Genomic DNA, 23,451 nt, shown 5'->3' with positions numbered 1-23,451 from the left:
CACATACACACATACACAAACAAATTAACGACGACTTACTTCCTTTGAAGAGAAGAATAGTTGTTTCAAAGAATGATCCGAGTCTCTCTCATCTGGTGATAAGAGCGGTTTTGGATGACACCCGTGATCGACTTGAGGTGCAATAGCACCTGTGTTAGCTATGACACCAGCTTGAGGCTGGAGGGACCCATCGAAGATCTTCTGTGCGTAAGTAATGAGGAACTCTACTACTCGTGCCTGACTGGAATATTCAGCAAGGGACGAGATGGTGACAGGAGCCGTTGTAGGCCTTGGCCTAATGAGCGTTGGGCCAAATATCACCCCCAAGTTCTTAGAATTCATCTTGTTCTCTTCTGCATGGTCCACCACCCTGCAGGTCAGAGCACAAAGCCTTATGAGACTTGGCCAGTAAAGTTCTTCAGTGTAGTTTACTATGGGTTGGGAAGAGCATTCATATTTCCATCCAATTTTCCCAGCCAGAGTCCGGCACACAGGAGGCACCTGAGGGACCGTGTTGGCTGCCTGAACACACAACACAGGGTACTAAAGTCTATGAAACTGTCAAGAGTCAAGTTGTGAAGGAGGTCTAAGAAAAATACATACTTAATTAAAATTTTAACCACAAACAAAATTTGATTTAGTCATATTTTTGTATTAGGATAAACACCAAATTGAAGGAATTACTGGCCTTTTTCCCGCAGAAACAAAGAGAGACCCTTAAAGATTACTTCTGTATAGAGTTTTAGGTCTTTATAACGGAAAGGGAATACTACTGTCAGTCTCCTTTAGCCAAGGCTATTGTCAGACCCAGGAGTCCCTGGTCTCTGTCTACACTGCTACTCTCCCACTTTACCTCCAGCTCTTATCACCTTTTGTTTCTATGACAACACCTCCCCTCCAGCCCGCTGTCCTTGTCTTTACCAGGAAGATGTAAGAGGCAAATCTGAACATGTAAAATTCCTGGCTCAAACATCTTCAGTGGGCACAGAAGCAAGACGGTAAACTCCGCTGTCAAGCATGCAAGGTTCTATCGGGCTCCACTGTTCTGCCGTAGCGTGGCCTAAGCACATTACCTTGTTTCCTGACCGTGAACTGCGCTCACCTACCTCTGCCTGCTACCCCCTGCCTGGGATGCTCGCTCCTCTGAGCATTCTCGGGCTACTAATCACGCCTGAGTTCTTTAAGGCCGACGAGGCTGCTTTCACTGACTTACCCCATCTTCCTTCGTATGCTGTGATAACCTATCGGACAAAATAACGCTCTACTGTGTATGCATGCAGGTCTGTGAGCCCTCAGATGACAGACTCCCTGTTCCTCCAGCTACAGCCAGCCTCACAGGACACATCTGAGGATGATGTTGGCCCAACAAACATTTGCCCTCTCTCCTCTAACCTTGTGAGAAATTAAATCCATTTCAAAAGAAAATACATGAATGAACTTAATACTACTATGCTAAAATGGTGAAACTAAAAATACACTAAAATGGTAAAAGCGCTATATTTTATTTAACAAAAAACTCTTACCGCTTCAGATGGACGATGAGGTAATGAAGACTGTTGAAGTTTGATGCTGGCAGCTGTCGCAGCAGGTCCTTGCTCCTCAGAAGGATGCGGTTGATTTCTATGCTCACGTGTGGGTGCTTTTTGTCTTCGGGGCTATCTTTTTTTGCCTCTTGTTCTTCATTTACATGTTGTATCTCTTTTGCAAGGTCTATAAATTCCTTGTACAATCTGAATAAAATAAATGGTTCTGGAAGCTAAAGAGATAAAATTACATTATGAATATTAATCTTTTTTCCCTGCTAATGTTAACGGTTATTGATAGCTACACAATGGTTCACCACAACCTCTTAGGTTAACAAGATTTAAAGCAGGTCTTTAATTATGTATGTTTGGAGCTGGAGAGATGGCTCAGTGGTTAGGGGCACTGGTTGCTTTTTTAGAAGATCCAGGTTCTATTCCCAGTTGGCTGCTCACAACTGTCTGGAACTCCAGTTCCAGAAGATTTGATAAGATTCTGGCCTCCCTGGATACCACCATGGATGTGGTACAGACATACATGCAAGGGACCATCCAGGTACATAAAAAAGTTTAGATGTTTATGTTCGCTATAGACATGACCTATTAAGGTGATCTGAAATCACTGTTATTAATTAAATAATTAAGACAGTAACTCACAGACAATAAAATTCTAAACCTAAATGTTCCACAAGGGATTTTAAATGCTCATCTATGTGCACAGTTACATTCATTATGATCCCGATGTTAGCACCAATGAAAACATACCCACTAATACAGACGGCGTCAGATGAGGCAGAAAGACCAGAGCCCCAGAGCTGGCAGACATTCAAGAGCCCCCTAAGGAGACCCAAGTTCCCAGCAGTGGGAAGAGTGAAGGCTGAGCACCAACTAGAAAGCCTGAGAATGGACAGAGAAAGGACAGGGACTACAGAGCAAAGTTAGGCACTTACTATCTGCTCCTTAACTCCATCGAGAGAATATAAAATAAACACACAGGTGAGTAAGGCCCACCTTGTTCAAGGATTAGACATGAGCAAAATCAAAAAAGACAGGAACAAAGAGAGGAAATTTTCTTCACAGAAAAACAAACAAACAAACAAAAAACCAGGATGACAGCTATATAAACAGACACAGGATCCAGAACGGAACCCTGGAACTCCAGAGACTGACATGTATGTTCAGCACTACCAGCACTAGAACGCCATTTGGGCATGACCCAAGTAGCTTTTGTACCTGACTCACAACATTGTGCTAAATTCTTATCACTTAACCATAAGCTTCTGCCTGAGGCCACTTACTTTACTCCATAGATATAGGTTTTTTGAATTTGCTAACACAAACTCCTGATCCAATACTGAGCACAGAAACAGACAATCTAGGCTGGCCCACTTCCTGACCATATTCCTGTATATCCAGCTTACAGGATAGCTCCACTTGTTGTTGCAAACGTGCACTTTAAATTTCCTCCCACTGACCATCCAAATCTATTCTGAAATCTTAGGGAAGACAAAATCAAACTGATCCAAACACTGCTCTGCTTGGGGAACAGTTCAACACTGGCCTTTCCTTACAGAGCTAAACTACACTTTCAAGCTAAGTTTCTAAAACTAAATATAAACACTTCATGTTAGTTTCTTCTTTATGCCCAGGAAAACTTGTACATGGTTAGGAAAGAACTTCCATATGCAGTGAGGAGGCTGTAACTTGGAAAAACACATGGAGGAGGTCTTTTGTAAGGTCTGTGTTCTCTTCTGTGAAATGAGCGGTGCTTTATTATTATTATTATATGTTTTTAATTGTATGACTAATTTGTACTTTTACCTATACATTAATATTTATGAGACATCAGTATGGTCTATATCAATGAAAATGTCTATGTACAAAGGTTATGAACTGAAAAACAAAGTATGAATCACGTTTTTACTGTATCAAATATAGTGGTGATTGGTTACAAAAATCAAAACTTTACCTGTCGCAGGTATAATTTCAAGACATCACAGATGTCATGTGAACTGAATTCTGAAATGTCTACTAAGTGCATTCCATTTTCCAAAGCTTGGCACAGTTTTTCAGTTTTTATTTTGTTTCCACAAACACGATAAATTCCCTTGAATGGAGAAACAAATTCTGCTTTAGTTCAAAAGGCCCCTGCAGAAGTGTAGACATAACAGATGTGTCTACTTTACTTATTTTCACTATTGCTGAAACAACAGAGCTGGGGCAAACATTTTTTAAAAAAATATAAATTGGAATAAAATCAGCTATCCCAAACTGGCAGAAGAAATTCTCTTCTCATTACACAAACGACACACACATAGGTACCTGGAGACACAAGGCTCTACTTTCAATTTCTGAGGCGCATATTTTTAGCACGAAAGGGATGCCATCTGGTTCCTTTTTTGCAACTTGTATGAATTCTGCTCCAAATATGTGCATTTTCCCCTGAAGTTTTTGATGACCACAAACAATGACTAAATTCTCCAAACACTTTCGGTGACAAACAAGGAGACACTAAAGGAAATGACATTTAAAATCAGTTCATTTTAGATCTAGTCACAACTGAGGAAGCTATGGACAGATTGGTAACATAATACAAAACAAGTTTATAGTGCCTTATTTGTAAGGTCTGAAATGGACCTAACAAGAGAACAAAATACAAAATAATAAAAGATACACTGTGCTATGACTTATTAAAAACATATTTGTAAGGCTGGAAGAGATGGTTTAGCAGTTAAAAGCACTGGCTGCTCCTCCAGAGGACTGGCTTTCGACTCTCAGAACCTACAGGACAACCTTCTCTAACTCCAGTCCAGGGTATCTGACATCCTTCTCTGGCCTCTAAAGGCATAGCAAACAGTTAGTGAAGAGATATGCATGCAGGAAAACCATCAATATACACAAAATAAAAAAATAAAACAAAATATATCAATTTATAAAAGAGCCTAATAAGTAAAATCCTAACAAAAATAAAATGTATTCGTGAAAAAAAAATCCCAATATTTAAATGACACAACACAATCTACCATTTTATATTCTAACCAAAAATACTGTAAGTGCAGAGAAACCAGCCGACCAACAAGTGTGAGGCCGATGCACTTGCAAACAGATCTCACCTCTTCACACTCGACGCCCGGGAACATTACGATGCCTTCACAATCCCTGCACTTTGTGGGGGATCTCAACTTGCGAAACTTGTGAGTGAGAGCTGCCTTCGACATCAAAGTTTTCTTAAATGTTCCGAGGGAATTGGGTCCTTGTAAGGGAAAAAACGTACACGAGAATGGAAAGATGAGAACATTCTTACATATTATGAGCAATCCTTAGACTTTTCAGCCATCTACATATTACAAAAAACTATTGTCTGGGGTTTCTAACATCAAAAACAACATATATATATAAGATATATATATATATCTCCACACTTCAAATGCTATAATGGTCATCACCAAGATGCCAAGACACAGTATCTGCAAGATAAACAAATGTGTGCTTTATTACTATGCTCTGTGAAAAACAGTGTGTTTACAGGTGGCATTACATGCCTAAGAAAACCCAATCACTACTTAAAGAGCTGGTTTCATGAAGCTAGCATGTGAGCAATATGTCCATTAAAGATAGTACCATCATAAAACTACAGATTAACACTAGCTAGTTATATTTTTAATCATAATGGAAGTCAGATACCCTATTAATTTGTGAAATTCTGCCAAAAGAACAGTATACCAAAGAAACAAAAACAAGTTTATATTGGTTTAATTCAAGTCATTAAGGTAAATGATTTTTATGTCTTAAACATCCATAACTTTCCTTGTCCTTGAGAAGTACATTTATCTGCTTTTCTTCCTTGGCTTCCTGCAGTTTCTTCATTATTGTAATTGTTGTTTCGCAGTACTTGGGCTAGAAGCCAGGGCTTCGTGCACAGCAACACAGTTTCACCACTGTGCTTTTCTGCCCATAGTCCCTGTGCTATTAACAATGAGCTTTTCCAGAATTTTTTATGTAATGCCATACTTTTAACAGAAAGTCACTGTATTGGACTTATGAAAGAACACCATACATGACCTGCTGTTCACACTACCAATATATTTTAGACCCAGCAGCTTTACTTCTTATTCTTGTAGACATATTTCTATCATCTCAACAATTCATTATCAATCCATATATATACATAAACGAGCAGATATATTTAAGATACATATAACAAACTAATGATTTAGCATTATGCACTGCCACTATTTCAACTGGTTTAGTGGGTCCTAACTGAGAAGACTATAATACCAGCTTCTGAAGGTGATGGTGGCTCTCGTTCATCTAGATCATCAGCAGAAGACATGGTTCCACTGGATGGAGTTCGTGGAAGTTTCCGATGAAAGTCTCCTAAAATGAAATTGTGGATACCAACCATTACCTGACTTCACACTGAAGAACAATAAAAATAGACAGTGATAACATTCTTGGAGTTACAGAATTTGTATTATTTTATTATCTTTGATTAAAAATTTTCTTCTATTCTCAAAATCTAGGTAACAGGGGACTCAGATATCAATTCCTAGAAACATAAAATTATGTATTCTTATGAGACTTTACTCCTCAGTTCTGACAGTAAGCACTTGAGGTTACAGGCTTTACAAAGACAGGCAGCACCTTCTATGTCTAACGTATGACACAGTAGCTAATGTAAGTGGTGGTGGGTAGTATGGCCTACCATAGCAATTAACTAAACACACACACACCCCCTAAATGATATTTTCATTACTAAGTTATTACACAATACAAACACAGACAGCTATTCACAACATGGCAGAAGGAAATCAAAATTAGTCCTTTGATTTTGCCAGGCCTACTGGGGAAGAACATAAGATTCAAAGCTTGTCTTGGCTATAGAATGAGCTCAGGCTCACCTGTGCAACTTATAGCCAGCCAATCAATCAATCAATCAATCAATACATGCATGCCAGTCAATCAATCAACCAATCAACCAATCAATTAATCAATCAATAAATGTAAAAAAGAAAATGGGCTCGGGGTAGAGCTTAGTGGTCAAATACTTGCCCAACATGCAAAAGGCCCTGAATTCAATCCCAATGCCAGATCAAGAGTAAGGAAATGACTATTTTTATAGCATCCAAAAGAGGGTAAATCCATGAAATATATCACTAAAAACATTTAAAATAGTTATAAAATGATTTGCTCTGGTGGGACAGGTGATTTTTCTGTATGTGTGTGTTGTTTATATATGTATACATACAAAGGGGCTTCTCATGTACTACTCATGTTCTGCTTGCTGGGTTAGCATACACACATTTTATGTATATTCTGTTATGTCTGAGGTGGCTCAAATGGATCATTTCATCTTTCACTGAATTTTCAGTTAGACTTAAATATTTAGTTACCGTACCTGGACTTATAGATTCTGAATCCAGAGATCTAGACTCACTGCTTCCTCCAGTACTCTCAGAGTCACTAAACATCCCGAACTTCCACGATCTTATGAAAGAAGGACCTTTAAAAAGAGAATAATTAAAGACTTGCCTACACCAGCCAGTGACTGCCCCACCTTGAGACCCATTTCCTGTGAGAGCAAGCCTCTGACACTATTCTGATACTCTGCTATGTTGCACACAGAAGCCTAGTGCAACTGTCTCCTGAGAGGTTTCATCCAGCAGCGGATGGAAACAGATGCTGAGACCCATGGCCAAACCTCAGGCAGAGCTTGGGGAGTCTTGTGAAGAGTGGGGATAGAATTGAGCGAGTCAGAGTGGTCAAGGACACCACAAGAAGACCTACAGAGTCAACTAATCTGAGCCCAGAAAGGATCACAGAGTCTGATCCACCAACCAAAAAGCATACAGAGACTGGACCCAGTCACATTTGTGGCAGATGTGCAGCTTGGTCTTCATGTGGGTCCCTAACAACTGAAGCAGGGGCTGTCTCTACTCTGTTCCCTGCCACTGGATCCCCATCCCCTACCTGGACTGCTTGGTTGGGCCTCAGTGGGAGAGGATGTGCCTAGACCTGCTGGGACTAATGTCCCAGGGTGGGGTGGTACCCAAGGAGTGCTCCTCTTCTCTAAGGAGAAGTGGAGGGGATAATGTGGACTTGTAAGAGTGGGACTGGGAGGAGAGGGGTGAGCGGGAACTGTGATCAGGATATAAAGTGAATTAAAAAAATACATTATTAAAAAAATCTGCCTACAGGTAGATTTTATAGGGTAAAATACTAAAATTATGTACAAGGAAATGATTCAAACAGTGACTAATGTATAGACAAGACAGGCATGGTGGTCAGAGCGCAGTGTCTGCTCTGTGTGAATGTACCTGTCATGTCTGCACTGTTGGAACACCTGTCCTCTTCAAGTTTGTGACAGCTGTCAGGGAGGCGTGCAACATCCTCTAAAGAGTCAGCAGGTTCATATCCAGATGTCTGCGGACTGCTGGCTATTTGTTTGTTTACATTCCTGTGAGGTAAAGATAAAGTTCAGCACTAAGTTTTTTTAAATTCTTAATTTAATGAATGCAGAACAAGCTTAATGAATATTAATAACTATTACGCAGTTCAACTTCTTCTAAAGATTTAAATAATAGTTGAAATATGGAAGAGGTATGACAATAGAATATTTATGTCATGATTAAACTTTTCTAATCTAACATTAGTAGAAAATATAGGTTAAGTTTTTGGTATACTCAAAATATGTAGGTCATAATTTGCTATTCCCAAAGGGTTTTTAAAACTCAAAGAGGTGAGGTCTGTGTGAAAATAAAAAGCATCATTCTTTTTTTTTTTTTTTTTTGGTTCTTTTTTTTTTCGGAGCTGGGGACCGAACCCAGGGCCTTGCGCTTCCTAGGTAAGCGCTCTACCACTGAGCTAAATCCCCAGCCCCAAAAAGCATCATTCTTAAGTATGTTGCATCTACATTCCTTAAGTTCACAAAATATGAATAATGAAAAAATTAAAGTTAATTCAGTATAAGAAAAGACACTTCCTTATAAGCATAGACAGGAACTCAGTAAATGTTCTCTCACTTGAAACAATTTCTCCTATGCATCAATTCTTACCCGTCAACCTTTTCTTCTAATTCACTTGAGCTTGTAGCCTTCACGAATTCACTATACTCCTGACCTGGATCATAGAGTTTGGCACTGTCACAGAGGGACTGTAAACTGTTGGCGAGGGAAGCAGCCTGAAGCTGCTGCATATGAAAGAGGTTAACTGTTACCTATAATCACAAAGACAAAAGACAGACATAACTCATGAGATATAAAACACTATGTGAATGTACATGTATGTTAACAAGCACACCAACAAAAGGCCATACATTTGACATACAGAGCACTGATTACCACCATCAGCATGCCAGCTATGTTGACTGGTGGTCCCAGCACACAAACACACAACCCCCATATACACCAGTAACAAGTTAAAAGATGATGAGGATATTATTCTCCCATTATGACCATGCTTGTGTTTCTGGAAGGGTATTTTCAACATGATAGGTTAGGGAAGACCAAAGAGCTGACATTTGAAATATGAGAGAGAGCCAGGACACAGCTCCAGAGAAGGCCAATTCAAACAAAAGGCAGAGGTAGTACAGACATGGACAGAACTGGTGCTCTCAAAGCACACACACAGGCAAAGGGCTAAAGCACACTCAGGGAAGCAGAACTTCTGTTTGACTCAGGTCAAGAAAGGTCACTGGAGGTGAAGTGTAAAAGGAAGCCAGCTAAAGACTAAGCAAAGTATGGCCTCATTTATTCCTTTCTGCCATATTTATGCCACTCCGGATCTGTGTCAGGTATGTGCGAAAGGAAAAGTTTGGAAAAAATGCCACATTTTGATTGTTATCTCAAAATGACTGTTTTTTCTTCATCAGTCATGTCTTATTAGATGATAGGATGAACTCTTCATTAACCAGAGTCCAGGTGGATAACACATTTCTCTAAGGATAAGTCGGTGAGCCTAAGTAGTACTTGTAATATATATATCCAAAGGAACAGTTTGTGTCTCAATCCTTCAATTAACAAATGACAGTCAGCCTTTACTGGTACAGTTTATGTCCATGAGGAGCTAACATAATTTGGGCAGACCAATGCTAAGCTGAACTTGCCTGATCTAAAAGGGTCCCTTATATGGGTGAGCAGCACTAATCAAGTTATTTATGATCTCTTTGTACCAGAAATTTGAAAAAGTTCAACAAATCATCTGAGAGTCTTGTTCAAATGAAGACTCTGACCTCAAAATTCTTGTTCAAAATCCAAACCTCTTCATTACTTATAGGCTACCTCAGTGACGATAAGGCGACTCCTTAGACTCCCTGAGTAACGATAAGGTGATTTGTGACCCAGAGACCATACACTGGGAAGATTTTCTAAACTTGTTTCTGCATTAGTAAAATGAAGCTAAAAATATGTTTATGTAATAAGACCTTCTGAGAACTAGGTAAGTTTATATAGAGATATAATACACAGACAGATTCATACCCAATCTTAGCTATTATCAGCTACAGTTTGGGTAAAGATCTTATAAATCTTTTGATTTAGTTTACAAATCTGCAAGCTAGTTACAAACATCAATAAATGATTTATGATTTTAAGAGCTCAAAACATTTCAATTGCTCTTCACTGAGATGAATTTTTTTCCCTCCATTTGAATGCCCTGGTCAGAACCATGTCCTGGTCAGAACCATGGATTAGTGCCACCTATCTAAAGACTCCCTGGAGTAAAAGGAAGCAGGCAGACTGGGGGAGAGATGACAATTTTGGGCACATTTCTTGCTTTCCCCACTCTCATATTCTCCAGCCTAGGCTGACCCCCACAGCACTCATTATGGATATAGACAGCTTCACGAGGGGTCTTCTGTGAACCCAAATGGTTGAGGAATAGAAAATATGACTCAAAACATAGAAAGGAAGCCCTGGTTTCTCTGATCCATCCTCTCTTCCTCCGTTACTCATAGGAGCCTCTACATCCTTGGGGCACAATCCTGTAACAGTGATGGCAGTTATAGAACTGAACAGATTTCCAACTCTAAAGTGAATGCTCCTTTATGATCGGAGAATGGTGGTGAACTCTTGAAACTCCTGTAGCTTTTATTTTTCTCTTTATTCCTGCATGGCTCACCCACCTCCTCCACTTAATGAGTAAGAAGTGATGTCTTTAGCTTTCTGGAGAGCAGAAGAGTAGCTAGCATAATGCTTCAGCTTCCCACTCAGACCCAGGTGACAGGCACAAAGCTAGGAGGGAGAACAAAACTAGATCAAATGCCCCTCAGCCCCTACTTTAAAACAGTATTAGGACCCAGAGTCCCACAGAACAATGTTGAAAATACCTAGGATAGCATTCAAATTTTGTTGTGGAATGCTGTCCTCCGGGCATGACACAGCCTTCTTGAACTCTCAGCAGCTGAGATTGCCCTCCCCTCCTCAAGGATACACAGGCAGTTAACAGTTGCTGGAGTGGGGGTGGGGTACCACCAGGCCCTTCTCTTAAGAGGATGTATAAGTAAGCAGTTAACAGCTGTGAGGCAGAGATGATTCCTTTGTAATTTAGCTTCTATGGCTGCTCATGCTCCTATAGGTAACCCCAACTAGACCCCAGTGCAATAGTTTCTTTGGCAGTTACTGGTATTCTACTGTTGAGCAAACATTTGCTGACGATGTCTTCCCAGCAAAATTACTTGTCATGTAAAAATCTTCACCACTCACAAAAGACCGATCGATATCAACACTGAGTTATCTCACACTAGGATGAAGCCTCTATGGCAATTATTACAGTGGGCTGAAGGAGGAAGGGAAGGCTGGGGGGACGGAGATGTATTTGACTTGTAAGAGTGAGGATCTGAGATTGAGCCTCACACGTTTTAAGAAACAAAACACCTCCCACCTCCGCAAAATAAATAAATAAATAAATAAATAAATAAATCTATCTATCTATCTATCTATCTATCTATCTATCTATCTATCTATCCATCCAACCAACTAAACAAGCACAATAGGTATGGTGGTGGTGTGTGCTTATATCCCAGCCCTGGGAGGGAGAAATGGATCTCCAGGGTTCCATGGCTAGCCAGCCTAGCCTATTTGCCAAGAAATCCTGTTTCAAAAGAAAAAGTGGACGGCTCCTGAGGAATGATACTATAAGCTCCTTCCATGTGTATCCACATGCACACTTACAAACATAGTCACATAAAGGGGAGAATAGTTTGGAACATGGGAAGATAAATCTTCACAGAGAAACTGAAGACAAACAAAAAGGAGAGATTTTAGTAGAGAAAAATCTAATTTCCAAAAACAAAGTAACCAAAGGACTATGTTGGAAAAGAGAAACAGAGAGGCAGTGAACTTGAAGCAAAAGAGCATGACAAGATAATACTTCTCAGCTCACTATGACTAAATATCAATAAACTTAATCCTAGGTGGAAAATTTAATATTCTAACAAGACCATTGTTAAGTTGAAAAATCTTAATAGAAGTTTTATTAAGCTAGGGACTGAATTTTTATGAAGACATGTACATATGTATGTAAGTAATAATGAAAAAGAGGTAATGAGTTTAAAAGAGCAAGAGGAGGAGGCCTACCGGAGGGTTTGGAGAAAGGAAAGGAGGAAATGATATAATTTCAAAAATTAAAATAAAGAATGAAAGAGCAAACAAATACCCTCTTCCCTACACACACACACACACACACACACACACACACACACACACACACACACGAAGACAGGTTTGGTAAGGTTTTTTAATGTATACCCTTTAGTAAACACATACCCAGCACAACTGAGTAAAGGGCTTACACGATGCTCAGTAGATTGGGTAGAATTTGGTATAAAGCCATGCATCCTGCCATGCTTCTACATTCCTAGAACTTGGACAGTAAAGGTAAGGAGAGTTGCTAGTTTAGGACAAATAGACCCTGTATTCAAAATAAAAGTTGAAGTATACAGTTATTTCTCAGTATCCACGAGGATCTGGGTATCCATTCAGGGTAGTTAAGTCTCTTATATGGAGGCAAACTGATAATCGCAAACACAGAGACACAAGCATGCATGTCTGCATCTTAGTTCCTAGGCCAATAACTACAAATTTAGAGAAAATTAACCCAAAATATGAGCAAGTAAGCATGTTAAAATGTTGATGAACAGTTCATAATTAAAACTTAATCCCAACAGACAAAAACAAATGAAAGGAAAGGAGTTATAAATAGGTAGGAAATAATATGGTATGTGTTTACATTAAGCATGAATTCTCCAAACACTCAAAAGACTGTCGAACTAGATGATTAAAAGCAATCAAGACTAAAGTAAATGCTATTTGCAGACTATAAGAAGCTCATTTTAAATGTTTAAAAATAGGAGAGAAGGGGGCTGGAGAGATGGTGTACCAGTTAAAAGCATTTGCTGCTCTTGCAGAGGACCAGAGTTCAATCCTTGGCACCCACAAGGTGGCTTACCACCATCATAATGCCTGTTCCCGAGATCCAATGCCCTCTTTTTGACTTCTGTGAACACTAGACACGCATGTGCTACACATACATACATACATATAAACAAAATGCTCATATATTTAAAAAATTCAATCTTAAAAAATAAGATACTATGTTCAAACTAACTAAAAGTAAACTGAAATAGCCATATCATTATTATTATCATATCATGTCATATCATATACAGCATATATATCTACTAATTAAGTAGACTAAAAATAGCAAGGAAATTGACCGGGCTAAAAAGAGACTGTTGGTTAGTTGTCACTTTGGCACAAACTGCAGTCACTTGGGAAAGGGAAACCTCATTTGGGGACGTGTCTTCATCTTACTGGCCTGTGGGGACATTTTCTTGATTGCTGATTGAGGTAGGAGGGTTCAGCCCACTGTGGTTGATGCCACCACCAGGGAGATAGTTCTGGCTTATAAAAATCTAGCAGAAGCAAGCTATGAAAAGCAAGCCAGCATGCAGTCATCCTCTATGGGCTCTGTTCCTGCCCTGGCTCCCTGTGGTGTTGGCCTACAGCCTCGGAACCTTTGTTCAGCCTTTCCTCCCTGTGTTCATTGCGGTCACTGTTTTATCTAAGCAGCAGAGTGCTCTCACCTCCGCGGCGGTGGGGTGGGGGTGGTGTCATCGCTCCAACCCCTCATGTAATTCCCAAAGAGAATAAAATGGTGCTCACATCTCATTTTCAGTATAAAGCAACAGAATCAATAGGGAGACTTCAGAAGTAGGTATGTACAAATATCGTCAGCTGGTTTATGTAAAGGAAACTTAACGGAAACAGCATGGTATTTCGACCTATCCTGACTGTGCACCACAACTGCCTGGCTCCTGCTTTATTTTTAAAAAGGATGTCTGTGTGCGTGAGTGTGTGTTTTCTGTTTTCATGCACACCAGAGGGGGGAACCAAACCCATAACAAAACCCATACACATCTTAAAGATGGTTGGTTACCATGTCGTTGCTGGGAGTCAAACTCAGAACCTCTGGAAGAGCAGCCAGTGTTCTTAACCACTGAACCATCTTTTAGACCCTTTTCTTTTTTAATGGTATTTTTTTTTTTTTTTAAAGCTAGCCAGGGAGAACTGCACTTGACCAGACAAGAGCTTGTAGAGCATCTCATCTTCACACACAAAACTAGTAAGTCCAAGTTTACAGCCCAAGTCAATGTAAATCCTACAGTGGGCCAATTTCCCTTGTCCTAAATAAAACAAGAATAAAGCATAAAGACACATGTCCTCATTCCCAAAGCTTACTGAACTGTGCAAAGCAGCCAATCCTATGGGTCTGCAGTCACTGCTCATTTTGTCTTTCTTGAGGAAGCCCCAACTAAAATCTTTCTTGTTATTATTCTACTTTGTTTGAGACAGAGTCCCAAATAGTCCAGGCCTGGCCTCAAACTTGCCACATTGCCAAGGATAGCCTTGAATTCTGATCACACAAATGCTAGGATTACAGGTGTATACCACTACATCTAATTCCCAATAAAGATTCTTACACTCAGTTAATCTGACCACTCCTGTTTTCTGCCTGCCAAAGCTATCACTTTCTTCTATGTCCTATTGGGAAATGCCCTCTTTGTGCTAGTACTTGGTATCTACATACAAAACAAAACAAAAAAACCCCAGCTTCAATCCACACCTTGCACAGAAATGACCTCAATTTAGACCATATATACAAGTGTCAAACTATACAATTTAGCACAAAACAAAGGGGAAAACTCTGACCTTGGGCTTGGTGAAACACTCTTACAGACATAACATCAAGAGCATGATCAAAACAGTAAGATAGACTTAAAATGTCCCCTAGAAGATGCTGCTAAAGTACAGAAGAAAAGTTTTGAAATGAGAGAGAATACAAGTAAATTCAATCATAAGACAACAAAAACAGAACAAAAAAACCACACAACGAAAAAATTTAAAATAGCTAAATTCTAAATAAGTCCTTGAAACTATTTTAAAGTTATTTTAAAAATTCTAATTAAAATATAATTATATCACTCCCTTCTTCCCCTATTCTGGAAACGCAAATGAAAACCATAATTCAATCTTTGCCACCCACCTATTAGAGCAGCTAAACATGTCATAATAAGAGGATCCAGAGCTAGAGTTCTCACATTGATCAGAGCCACTCTGGAGAACTGTCTGATAGCTTCTTATTGAGTTAGTGATGCATCTGACAGTGACACTCCTATATATTCCTATAAATATAAAATCTATGTTCATCAAAATCTGTCAACAATTATTCTTGGAGCTTTATTCATAACGACCCAAACTATAAACAACATACATGCCCACCTGGTGAATGAATGGACAAACGCTGACACTAACACAGTAGGCTGTCAGCTACCAAGACAGAGAATGGAGCTACTGACACACCCACAACATCCAAGAACCTCAGAGGAGTCAGAGGTTAAAAGCAGCCTGTCTCAAAAGGCTGGGTACTATGAGTCCATTATGAGACACCTTGGAAAAATAAGGAACACTTACATGCAGAAAAGCTTCTGCTAAGGTCTTTACAGCTAATTACCAAGATGGAGAACACATGAGTGTCGCTAAGGATTCCGCATGGGTGTGAGGACTGACAACAGATGGGCAACACTCCTGAAATTTCCTGATTCCAACTGTGGTGGCAGTTAACAGGGATTGATATATGCATTTTGAATTGTTAACTCATGCCAACTAGGCCTATTAAATATAAACTCTATCCAATACTCAAGAGACGTGAATGAAAATGTGATGCAGGATGCTTTGTCTTTACATAAATCACTCAGTTCAGTTTCACCATCTTTTTTGTACTTAAATTCCCAAAGCTATCTCACAGCAAAGTCCGATGTTTTGGGGTTTAAATCAGTTTTACAAGCTAAGGCAAGAAAGGTAGTCAATTACCAATGCTCACATTTAAATTTAGCCAAGCAAATCATCATCAACTCAAGGTATACAGTAGAGAGAAAGAAGAAAAGTAACTAAAAAAACCACAAAAAAAACCACAATAAAACAAGGCACAGTGGTGCATACGTGTTACATACAGGATACTTGATCACACTGTGAACCCCAAGATGGTGTTATTTGCTGAAAAAACTGTTTCTAGTTGTGTGCCTCAGCCTTAGCACACACCTTTAATTCCAATCAATGAAGGTAAAGTTAGTTTGTAGAAGGATGCGGCCATGTTTGAAAGTGATGTCTAATTGAGTGGCAGGAAAAAATGACAAATCAGAGGAAGATCTGACATAATAGGACATTCCCCAACTCTCATGAGGACAGGAAAGAGAATTTCTATTAAAGAGAGCAGAGAGAGAAAAAGAGGATGCAGTTTTACCAGGACAGTTGAACAGAAACAGGTTACAGAAAGAGAGCAAGCTATACACAGGGGTAGATAGAACAAGCCAGAGAATAAGGAGGAGCCAGAAGATGAAAACAGGTGGTAAAGTTAGTATGAGGCCAAGCAGAGCAAATCAGTTAGAACCCGAAAGAGAAACCAGATTGACAGTCAGCATGGAGAAGCGTAGACTTATGAGCTGAAAGCCAGCACAGGCTTCACAGCAGATCCTGTCTAGAATCCGGGGGCGGGGGGGTAGCGTGGGGGTGGGATGGGGGGTGGGTGGAGAAATAGAGAAACAGAGAAAAAGGTAGCTCAAATTACAGATTACTATTAAAAACGGAATCTGTCTGAATGTTCTTTTGAGTCTCAGGATTTAAATATCTATCTCAGCAATCAAACTCATCAGACCTCAGGACTTTCTCCTGTGCTTTCAAATAATGAAGAAACAACTCACAGCTTTAAGTGTAAGGTCACACTGGAAAACAAGTGTCCGGAGCTGTGTTAAAATTTCTCGCTTCGTATTTTCTAGATCATTCCGTCTTTCTTCAACATTTGTTACACAGACTTTGTAGTGCTCATTTGCTTCTTCTACCTTCAAAACACCACAGAAGAAACAACACTAATCACTAAATGCATACTTAAAAGCTTACAGTAATTAGAGCAGTATTTCAAAAAATGGGAAGTCTTTATGAAGAAAAATCTAAAATATTTTAATTTTCAATATAATACTATGAAATGAATTAAGTAAAATAATTTAAAGATAAATAGCATTTTATTTAGCAATTTAAGAACACTAGATTTTAATTGCTGGGGTAATTTATAATTACTATATTATTTGCACAAGAAATAGTCTCCATTTTTAACAGAATTTGTCAAATTATATTTCATAAATGATATAAAACCTCGCCTTATTATGGTTCAACAGGAGTGTAACACAGAAACTTGCTTAAACAGTAGACCTTATAAATAATCAAGTCAAAAATAACAAAGTACTATCCTAAGATACTCTGTTAACACTCCTTCGCATGCCCACACAGTGGCTCTCAAGTGTGGATTTAACCAGGGCACTGCCGTCGTGCCTAGGGACTTGTCTGCTCTCACTGTATAAGAAACTCACTGGGGAGGACCGAATATGCCTTCCTGGTGAGCCTGACTCCTGGAGAGTCAAATCTTTAGCAGAGTATTACTAATTCAAGTTTCAAATATCAAAATATTACTTTTTGAAGCGCCTCTTCTTCCAATCTCCGCCTTTTTTCTAGTAGTTTGTTGAGATTTTTTCCCAGTCCAACACTTGAACTCAGCTGCTCTTCTTCTGCTCGAAACATGGATGATTTTGCCTTTTCGTATTCATCTTGCCGTTGCATGCATAACAGTTTTGCCTTTTTAAGAGCCGTCTCTGTTTCAAGCTACCCAGAAAAGAATATTAAACAGATTATTAGATGACATTTTAGGGAACCCAGAGTAAGACAGGTGGTTTATATACCGCGGGTGACGCTGGATGTTCATTAACAGGCAAGTGAGACTCCAGTTCAACACTAACCAATTTATTCTGCTGCTGCTTCCAAAGTTCTTTTATTTCTTTCCTTTGTTTCTCCATTTCATTCTTCCTCCCAAGTAGAGGCTTTTAAGAATATTAAAAAAAAAAAAGTAAGTTGTTTTATATAACCCATATTAGTATCTAAAAAACAAACAAATATATGCTGTATGTAATAATTTTTACCTGCACGAATTTGTTGGCTTGGAGAGCTGCGATTGTCTGTTGTAAAAGGTGACTGCTGTGTATATCATTAAGGAGAGCGTTGGTAAAGAGAGACTGCAAAGGCATAAACTCCTAGAATTTAAAGGTGAAAGGTAAGTTTTATAACAGCACAGTATAAGAGGAGGCTCAATCCCTAAAACTGGCATTAGAGAAAAATCTGTTGCTAGAGTTCTAGATACATCCCTGTTCTCCAAAATACAACTTTAGATTTTCTTCTCTAGTAAAATGACTTGTGTCTATATGACACATATATTGAAATTATGAACAGTTAGCAAAATTAGCATTAAATTAGGTATTTGTATAAATCTTAAATGCTCTAGTTTCATTCCTAAGGAATAACCATTTAAATTATTTTTTCCAATACAAAGGTCGACAATTATGTCCTTTTTTCTGTGAACTGACTGGATGTTTAACAAAGTAGTCTCTTATTTCTGAGCCCAAGGAGTTCACAGACTACTCACCTGTATTCCAATGCTAGATCTAGTTGCCTCTGCCAATTTTACAATATTTCTAGTGGACTCCAATTCTGAAAAGGTTAAAAAAGACAAAAATTAGCATTTTTCTCTAGATATACACTAAAGTTATCTGTGTTTCTTCAACTAGGAGGTCACACATAGTGTGCATCATGCTATTAAAGGAAATAACTTTTAATCCGACTGCTCATCAGAATCAACTGGGGAACTTTCCATACGTGCATGACATGGCTCTCAGCTGTCAGAACGAGACCTAAGCCAAGTCTGAGCACACGCATTGATGAATCCTACTTCCCTCCAAATGAGCCTCACGTTCACAAACAAATGATGTGTGCCCTTGAGGAAAATGGGCATAACAATCGTGCCCTGCTTACTTTCCAAGTGTCAGGGCTTAGGAAAGATAATCAATAGGAAAGCACCTTCTCGGCTGGGAACACCGCTCACTCACACTGGCTGCTCAACTGGGAACACTGCTCACACTGGCTACTCAGCTGTTTCTGCCATGCGTTCTCTCTCTCTGCTTATGCATCCACTGCTGCTCTTCTCTCCATTCACCTCACTCCCTGATTGTACATTTCTACCCATCACAGTAGGGCTTCTTCAAGGCAGACATAGTGCTGCCTGCTGTTATGTGCCTACATCCAGCAGTCAACAACAAATGTTTAGTATGTATGTCTAGTATATGAAAGCCTCGCTCAAGAAAAAACTACTTCTATTTATTAGTGTGAAATAACCACTAATTATAACTCATAATACCTATATTCTGTAGAAAATGAATCACAAACAATTTAGCTCTAACGTTTCAAAATTAATCAGATGCTTTAACAGAGAACTCACCCAAGTTGAGCTTTTTTTCAACCCAGGACACTATGTTCTTGGTATATTTTGACCAAGTTTTAGCATAAGACAAAGCCAGTTCTATAGAGTCAGAGTTCTTTAACAGCAAGTTGTCTAGTTCTATAGGAGAAAAGTTTCCTGAAAATAAAAGCATCAGTATATGTTAAGTATGAACACACAGTAATTCTTTAAAAAAGTACTTGGAGGGGTTGGGGATTTAGCTCAGTGGTAGAGCGCTTGCCTAGCAAGCGCAAGGCCCTGGGTTCGTCCCCAGCTTCGAAAAAAAGAAGAAAGGGAAAAAAAAAAAGTACTTGGATCCTTAGGAATTAATCAATAAAACTGGTTAAAAATTCAAAGGATAAGTATATAAACTGCCAGTGTTTATCTTTACGATGTACTTATTTTTACTTTATGTGCATGTATGTTTTGCATGTAGATGTGTGTCATTCATGCCTGGTGCCCACGGAGCTAGAAGCAAGAGTCAGGCCACAAGAAACTAGAGTTTGGATGGCTGTGAATTGCCTTATAGGTGCCCAGCACCCAATCCAGGTCCTCTACGAGAGGAGTGAGTGCTCTCAGACATAGCCACTGTGTCTCCAGCCCATGGTTTTTAATCTTAGTCCGTATTTCTATTATTTGTTGAGCTACGATGTGAATGTAATTATGATCGGTTTGCATTATCACATCATCTACTCAAATTTTATGTTTTACATGTAAAATTTTCTATATTTATAGTAAGAACGAATATACTAGATCACAAAGCACAAAGAGATTAAGCGTATCAAAATACTTAACAAAAGAAAACACAAAGCGTTCAATAAAATCTTAAACACTTACCTTTTTCATGAGGTAAGTCCACTGAGTCCATAGAAATGTTTTCAAAGGACTGAACACATAGAAGAAAACAAATTCAAGATTAGAGCAGAAAACAACAGATCGCTGCTTCCAAAAATTCTGTTCTGATTTTATTACTCTGACGTAATTCCTGCTAAAAAATTTCAAGTATTTACAACTCACAGGCCTAAGAAGTCTACTTAAATACCATAACAGTGCAAGAATTATAGTTCCCAAGATTCAACAATAAACAAATGCTTTAATCTGATTAGGTAAAAATCAATGAACCCATATTAAACTTCAAATCCACAAATCTAAAAAAGACTCAGAAGTTAAAGAAGTAGTTACAAACTCAAGAGACTACAAGCTTAAGAGAATGCCCAACCATCTTTTACCATTTTATCACAGGTACGTGTGTCAAGTACAAAATTTCCTGTGATAATAGAAATGTCATGCATATTGCATTTTATGTATGTATGTATGTATGTATGTATGTATGTATGTATGTATGTATGTATCAGATACCAGCTACATGTAGCTACTTCAACATTTGGAATATGGCCATTAACCACATTAAGTAATGGTTACATCTATTAAATAGTGTTTAAAAATATCATCTTAATTGTTAAATTCTGTTTGATTGGTTTTTTTAGGTTTTTGTTTTGTTTCCTGGTTTCTTGGAAGACACACTCTGGCTATGAAGCTCAGGTTGGCTTGGAACTCACTATGTAGACCAGGCTAGTCTCAGAGATCTGTCTGCCTTTATTTCCCAAGTGCTGGGACTAAAGCATGTAGCTAAATACTTAAATAAATCTAATCTACATGGTTGGGCAATACAGGGTTTACAGATTCAATGCAAAAACACCTTTCAACTCTATTAGGTGTATTGGGCTAATAGGATTTACCAAACCTTAGTTTGCCCTTCTCTAAAAAAGGGAATAGAATGCTGTTTTCTATGCCTATGTCTGGCCTCCACCTGGACAGGTACCCAAACCCAAATATCCACCTCCCGTTATCCACAGCAAAAACAATCTTCACTAAAGTTTTGGACCACGCAACATAGATTCATGAAGAGTCAGGATGTTTTCTTAATACAGTATCACTTAGAGAGTATAACCAGGGGTTGGTGATTTAGCTCAGTGGTAGAGTGCTTGCCTAGGAAGCGCAAGGCCCTGGGTTCGGTCCCCAGCTCCAGGAAAAAAAAGAAAAAAAAAAAAAGAGAGAGAGAGAGTATAACCAAATTATTGCTCCAGAAACTGATCATTTTATCATATATAAAATTAACTAATCTGCTTTGTTTGGCCTCAAAAGATGAGGTAATCTATAATCAGAATAATACTAAGATCAACATGAGGAATCGGTTGTGATAGTAAGTTAAAAATAAATTGACCTACCTTACTCTCTCGAGAAATAGGCAGTCGTAGTATCGAATCATTGCCTACATCTCCCATAAGGAAGTTTGTGAGGCTATCCAGAGAGGTTAAAAAAAAAAGCACAGAAATAAAAAGGCAAATTATTACATTTCTTCTTCTCTTACTGTCAATCTTTCATCTAAATTAAATTGTTTTAGGAATTTCATTACACAAAGCACAGACACAGCCCCTAAAACCTCTACAAATACTTGCAAATACAGTCGATAAAGCAACACAAAGGCAGCTCTGGCCAAGATGTGACGGCCCTGGATACTGCCTAATAGTTTATTTTTCATTCATCCTACAGATTTATGGACTATATATTCTCACTAAGACATTCAAGGAGCACTGACTTAATGACAGTCTTCACTTACATGTTTCCAAAGGTAAATGCCAAAGTTTCAATGGAGGAAAAGACTTCTCGAAATAGATCGTTTTTGTTTTCGTCATTAACTTCTGTAAAGTTCACAGCTATAAGTAAAGATCAGTTGCAGTAAGTAGAGGAAAACACATTTAACACTACATTTATACAAAATCACTAACTCTTTTAATCACTATTGTTTCAAAGCATGAAGAGGTTCAGAAACTTAAAATCTAATATACAAAATGAACAAACATTTAATTTCTTTATTAAGGAAATCATGTAAAAACATCAGTTTGCAAAGAAGTGGCTGGGATTGCAAGTCCGTTATATATGTGTCACATAATCCAAGACATCCAGGTGAGTCAGTGTTCAATCAATCTTGGAGTCACAAAATCTATGCTGTCTGTACCTGACCTCTACGGAGTGTTCAGGGTTTTTCCCTCACTTACTATTCTCTGGCTTTTAAAAGAGAGAACTAATGATACTGGTCCACTGAAGTCCCTATGAAGTGTAAGTTTAATATAAACTTCAACAACTGGAGTCATAGATACATTTTGCATATCATAAACTATATAGCATAGCATCACATAAAAAAACCAGTGCTTTAGAAAAGTTAAAGTCCTAGTTACACAAAGCTTTACCCCCTATCAGCATGTTCTTGGGCTCTGAAGTACATGTTAACTGACATAATGCTTTTGTTTATAGTAGGGATATTCTGACATTTCGCTATTGTATATTATTAAATACAATCTGAAAAGGTTATTTTAGTTTCTTGAATTGGCCTTTTTCTTTAAGTAAGTCTTGTGACTCTGTAAGAAGCAGCTGGTCCCTTGCAGCACCAATCTCTTTACGAAGCAAGATGGGGAAGCTAGAAAGTCACCCTCAGTTTCTATCTTGGCTGGAGTTTGAAAAACGGCTCTATCAGCAAAGACTCAGAGCTCACAGGTCTGCCCTTACTTAGACGTTGACTGGGTATGTAAATACAGTGAAAAGCAGGAACCAGAGGTCACAACCAGAATTGTATATGGATATGCCTCTGTAGACTGTGGGTTAGTGACACTTAGATCCCTAGCTTTCATCCAAATCTTCTAAATGTCCCTTATAACAAAACAAAAAACTTAAGAACCAGTTACTGCAAACAATTTTAAGAATATTTTTACACCTTTGCCTTGATCGAACTGAAGAAACAGATTATACTTCTGCCTGAAATAACTAAAAACAAAGAAAGAAAAAAACCTATACAAAACTGAAGAACACATGATTTTTTAAGACATTAGCTTATTAGGCAGTAATCTTTTGTTGTTGTTGTTGCTGTTGTTTTGAGACAGGGTTTTTCTGTGTAGCTGTGGCTATCCCAGAACTCTCCTGGCAGACCAGGGTGGCCTCTAACTCAGAGGTCTACCCACCTCTACCTCCTGAGTTCTGGGATGAAAAGCATGTGTCTAGCTAA

General features: G+C 38.6%; 1 protein-coding gene across 12 annotated transcripts in view; it reads right to left on the bottom strand.

Moving 5' to 3' along the window:
- Arhgap29 (Rho GTPase activating protein 29) overlaps window positions 1-23,451 on the bottom strand; it is a 72,006-nt gene that overhangs the window by 4,477 nt on the left and 44,078 nt on the right. For all 12 annotated transcript variants that reach the window (XM_087624871.1, XM_087624876.1, XM_087624879.1 and 9 more), the window contains 18 exon segments: window positions 22,012-22,108; window positions 21,620-21,692; window positions 20,229-20,277; window positions 19,392-19,529; window positions 18,543-18,607; window positions 18,043-18,153; window positions 17,863-17,943; window positions 17,540-17,728; window positions 16,777-16,914; window positions 8,576-8,736; window positions 7,838-7,977; window positions 6,919-7,023; window positions 5,799-5,897; window positions 4,634-4,773; window positions 3,843-4,031; window positions 3,490-3,627; window positions 1,524-1,756; window positions 40-370 (listed from right to left, as the gene is read on the bottom strand). In XM_087624871.1, coding sequence (XP_087480997.1) covers window positions 40-370; window positions 1,524-1,756; window positions 3,490-3,627; window positions 3,843-4,031; window positions 4,634-4,773; window positions 5,799-5,897; window positions 6,919-7,023; window positions 7,838-7,977; window positions 8,576-8,736; window positions 16,777-16,914; window positions 17,540-17,728; window positions 17,863-17,943; window positions 18,043-18,153; window positions 18,543-18,607; window positions 19,392-19,529; window positions 20,229-20,277; window positions 21,620-21,692; window positions 22,012-22,108 — 2,477 coding nt within the window.

The sequence above is a fragment of the Rattus norvegicus genome, chromosome 2 (genome assembly GCF_021556685.1).
Source record: "Rattus norvegicus strain SHRSP/BbbUtx chromosome 2, alternate assembly SHRSP_T2T, whole genome shotgun sequence".
Classification (NCBI taxonomy): Eukaryota; Metazoa; Chordata; class Mammalia; order Rodentia; family Muridae; genus Rattus; species Rattus norvegicus.
This window is presented reverse-complemented; position numbering and strand designations above follow the sequence as displayed.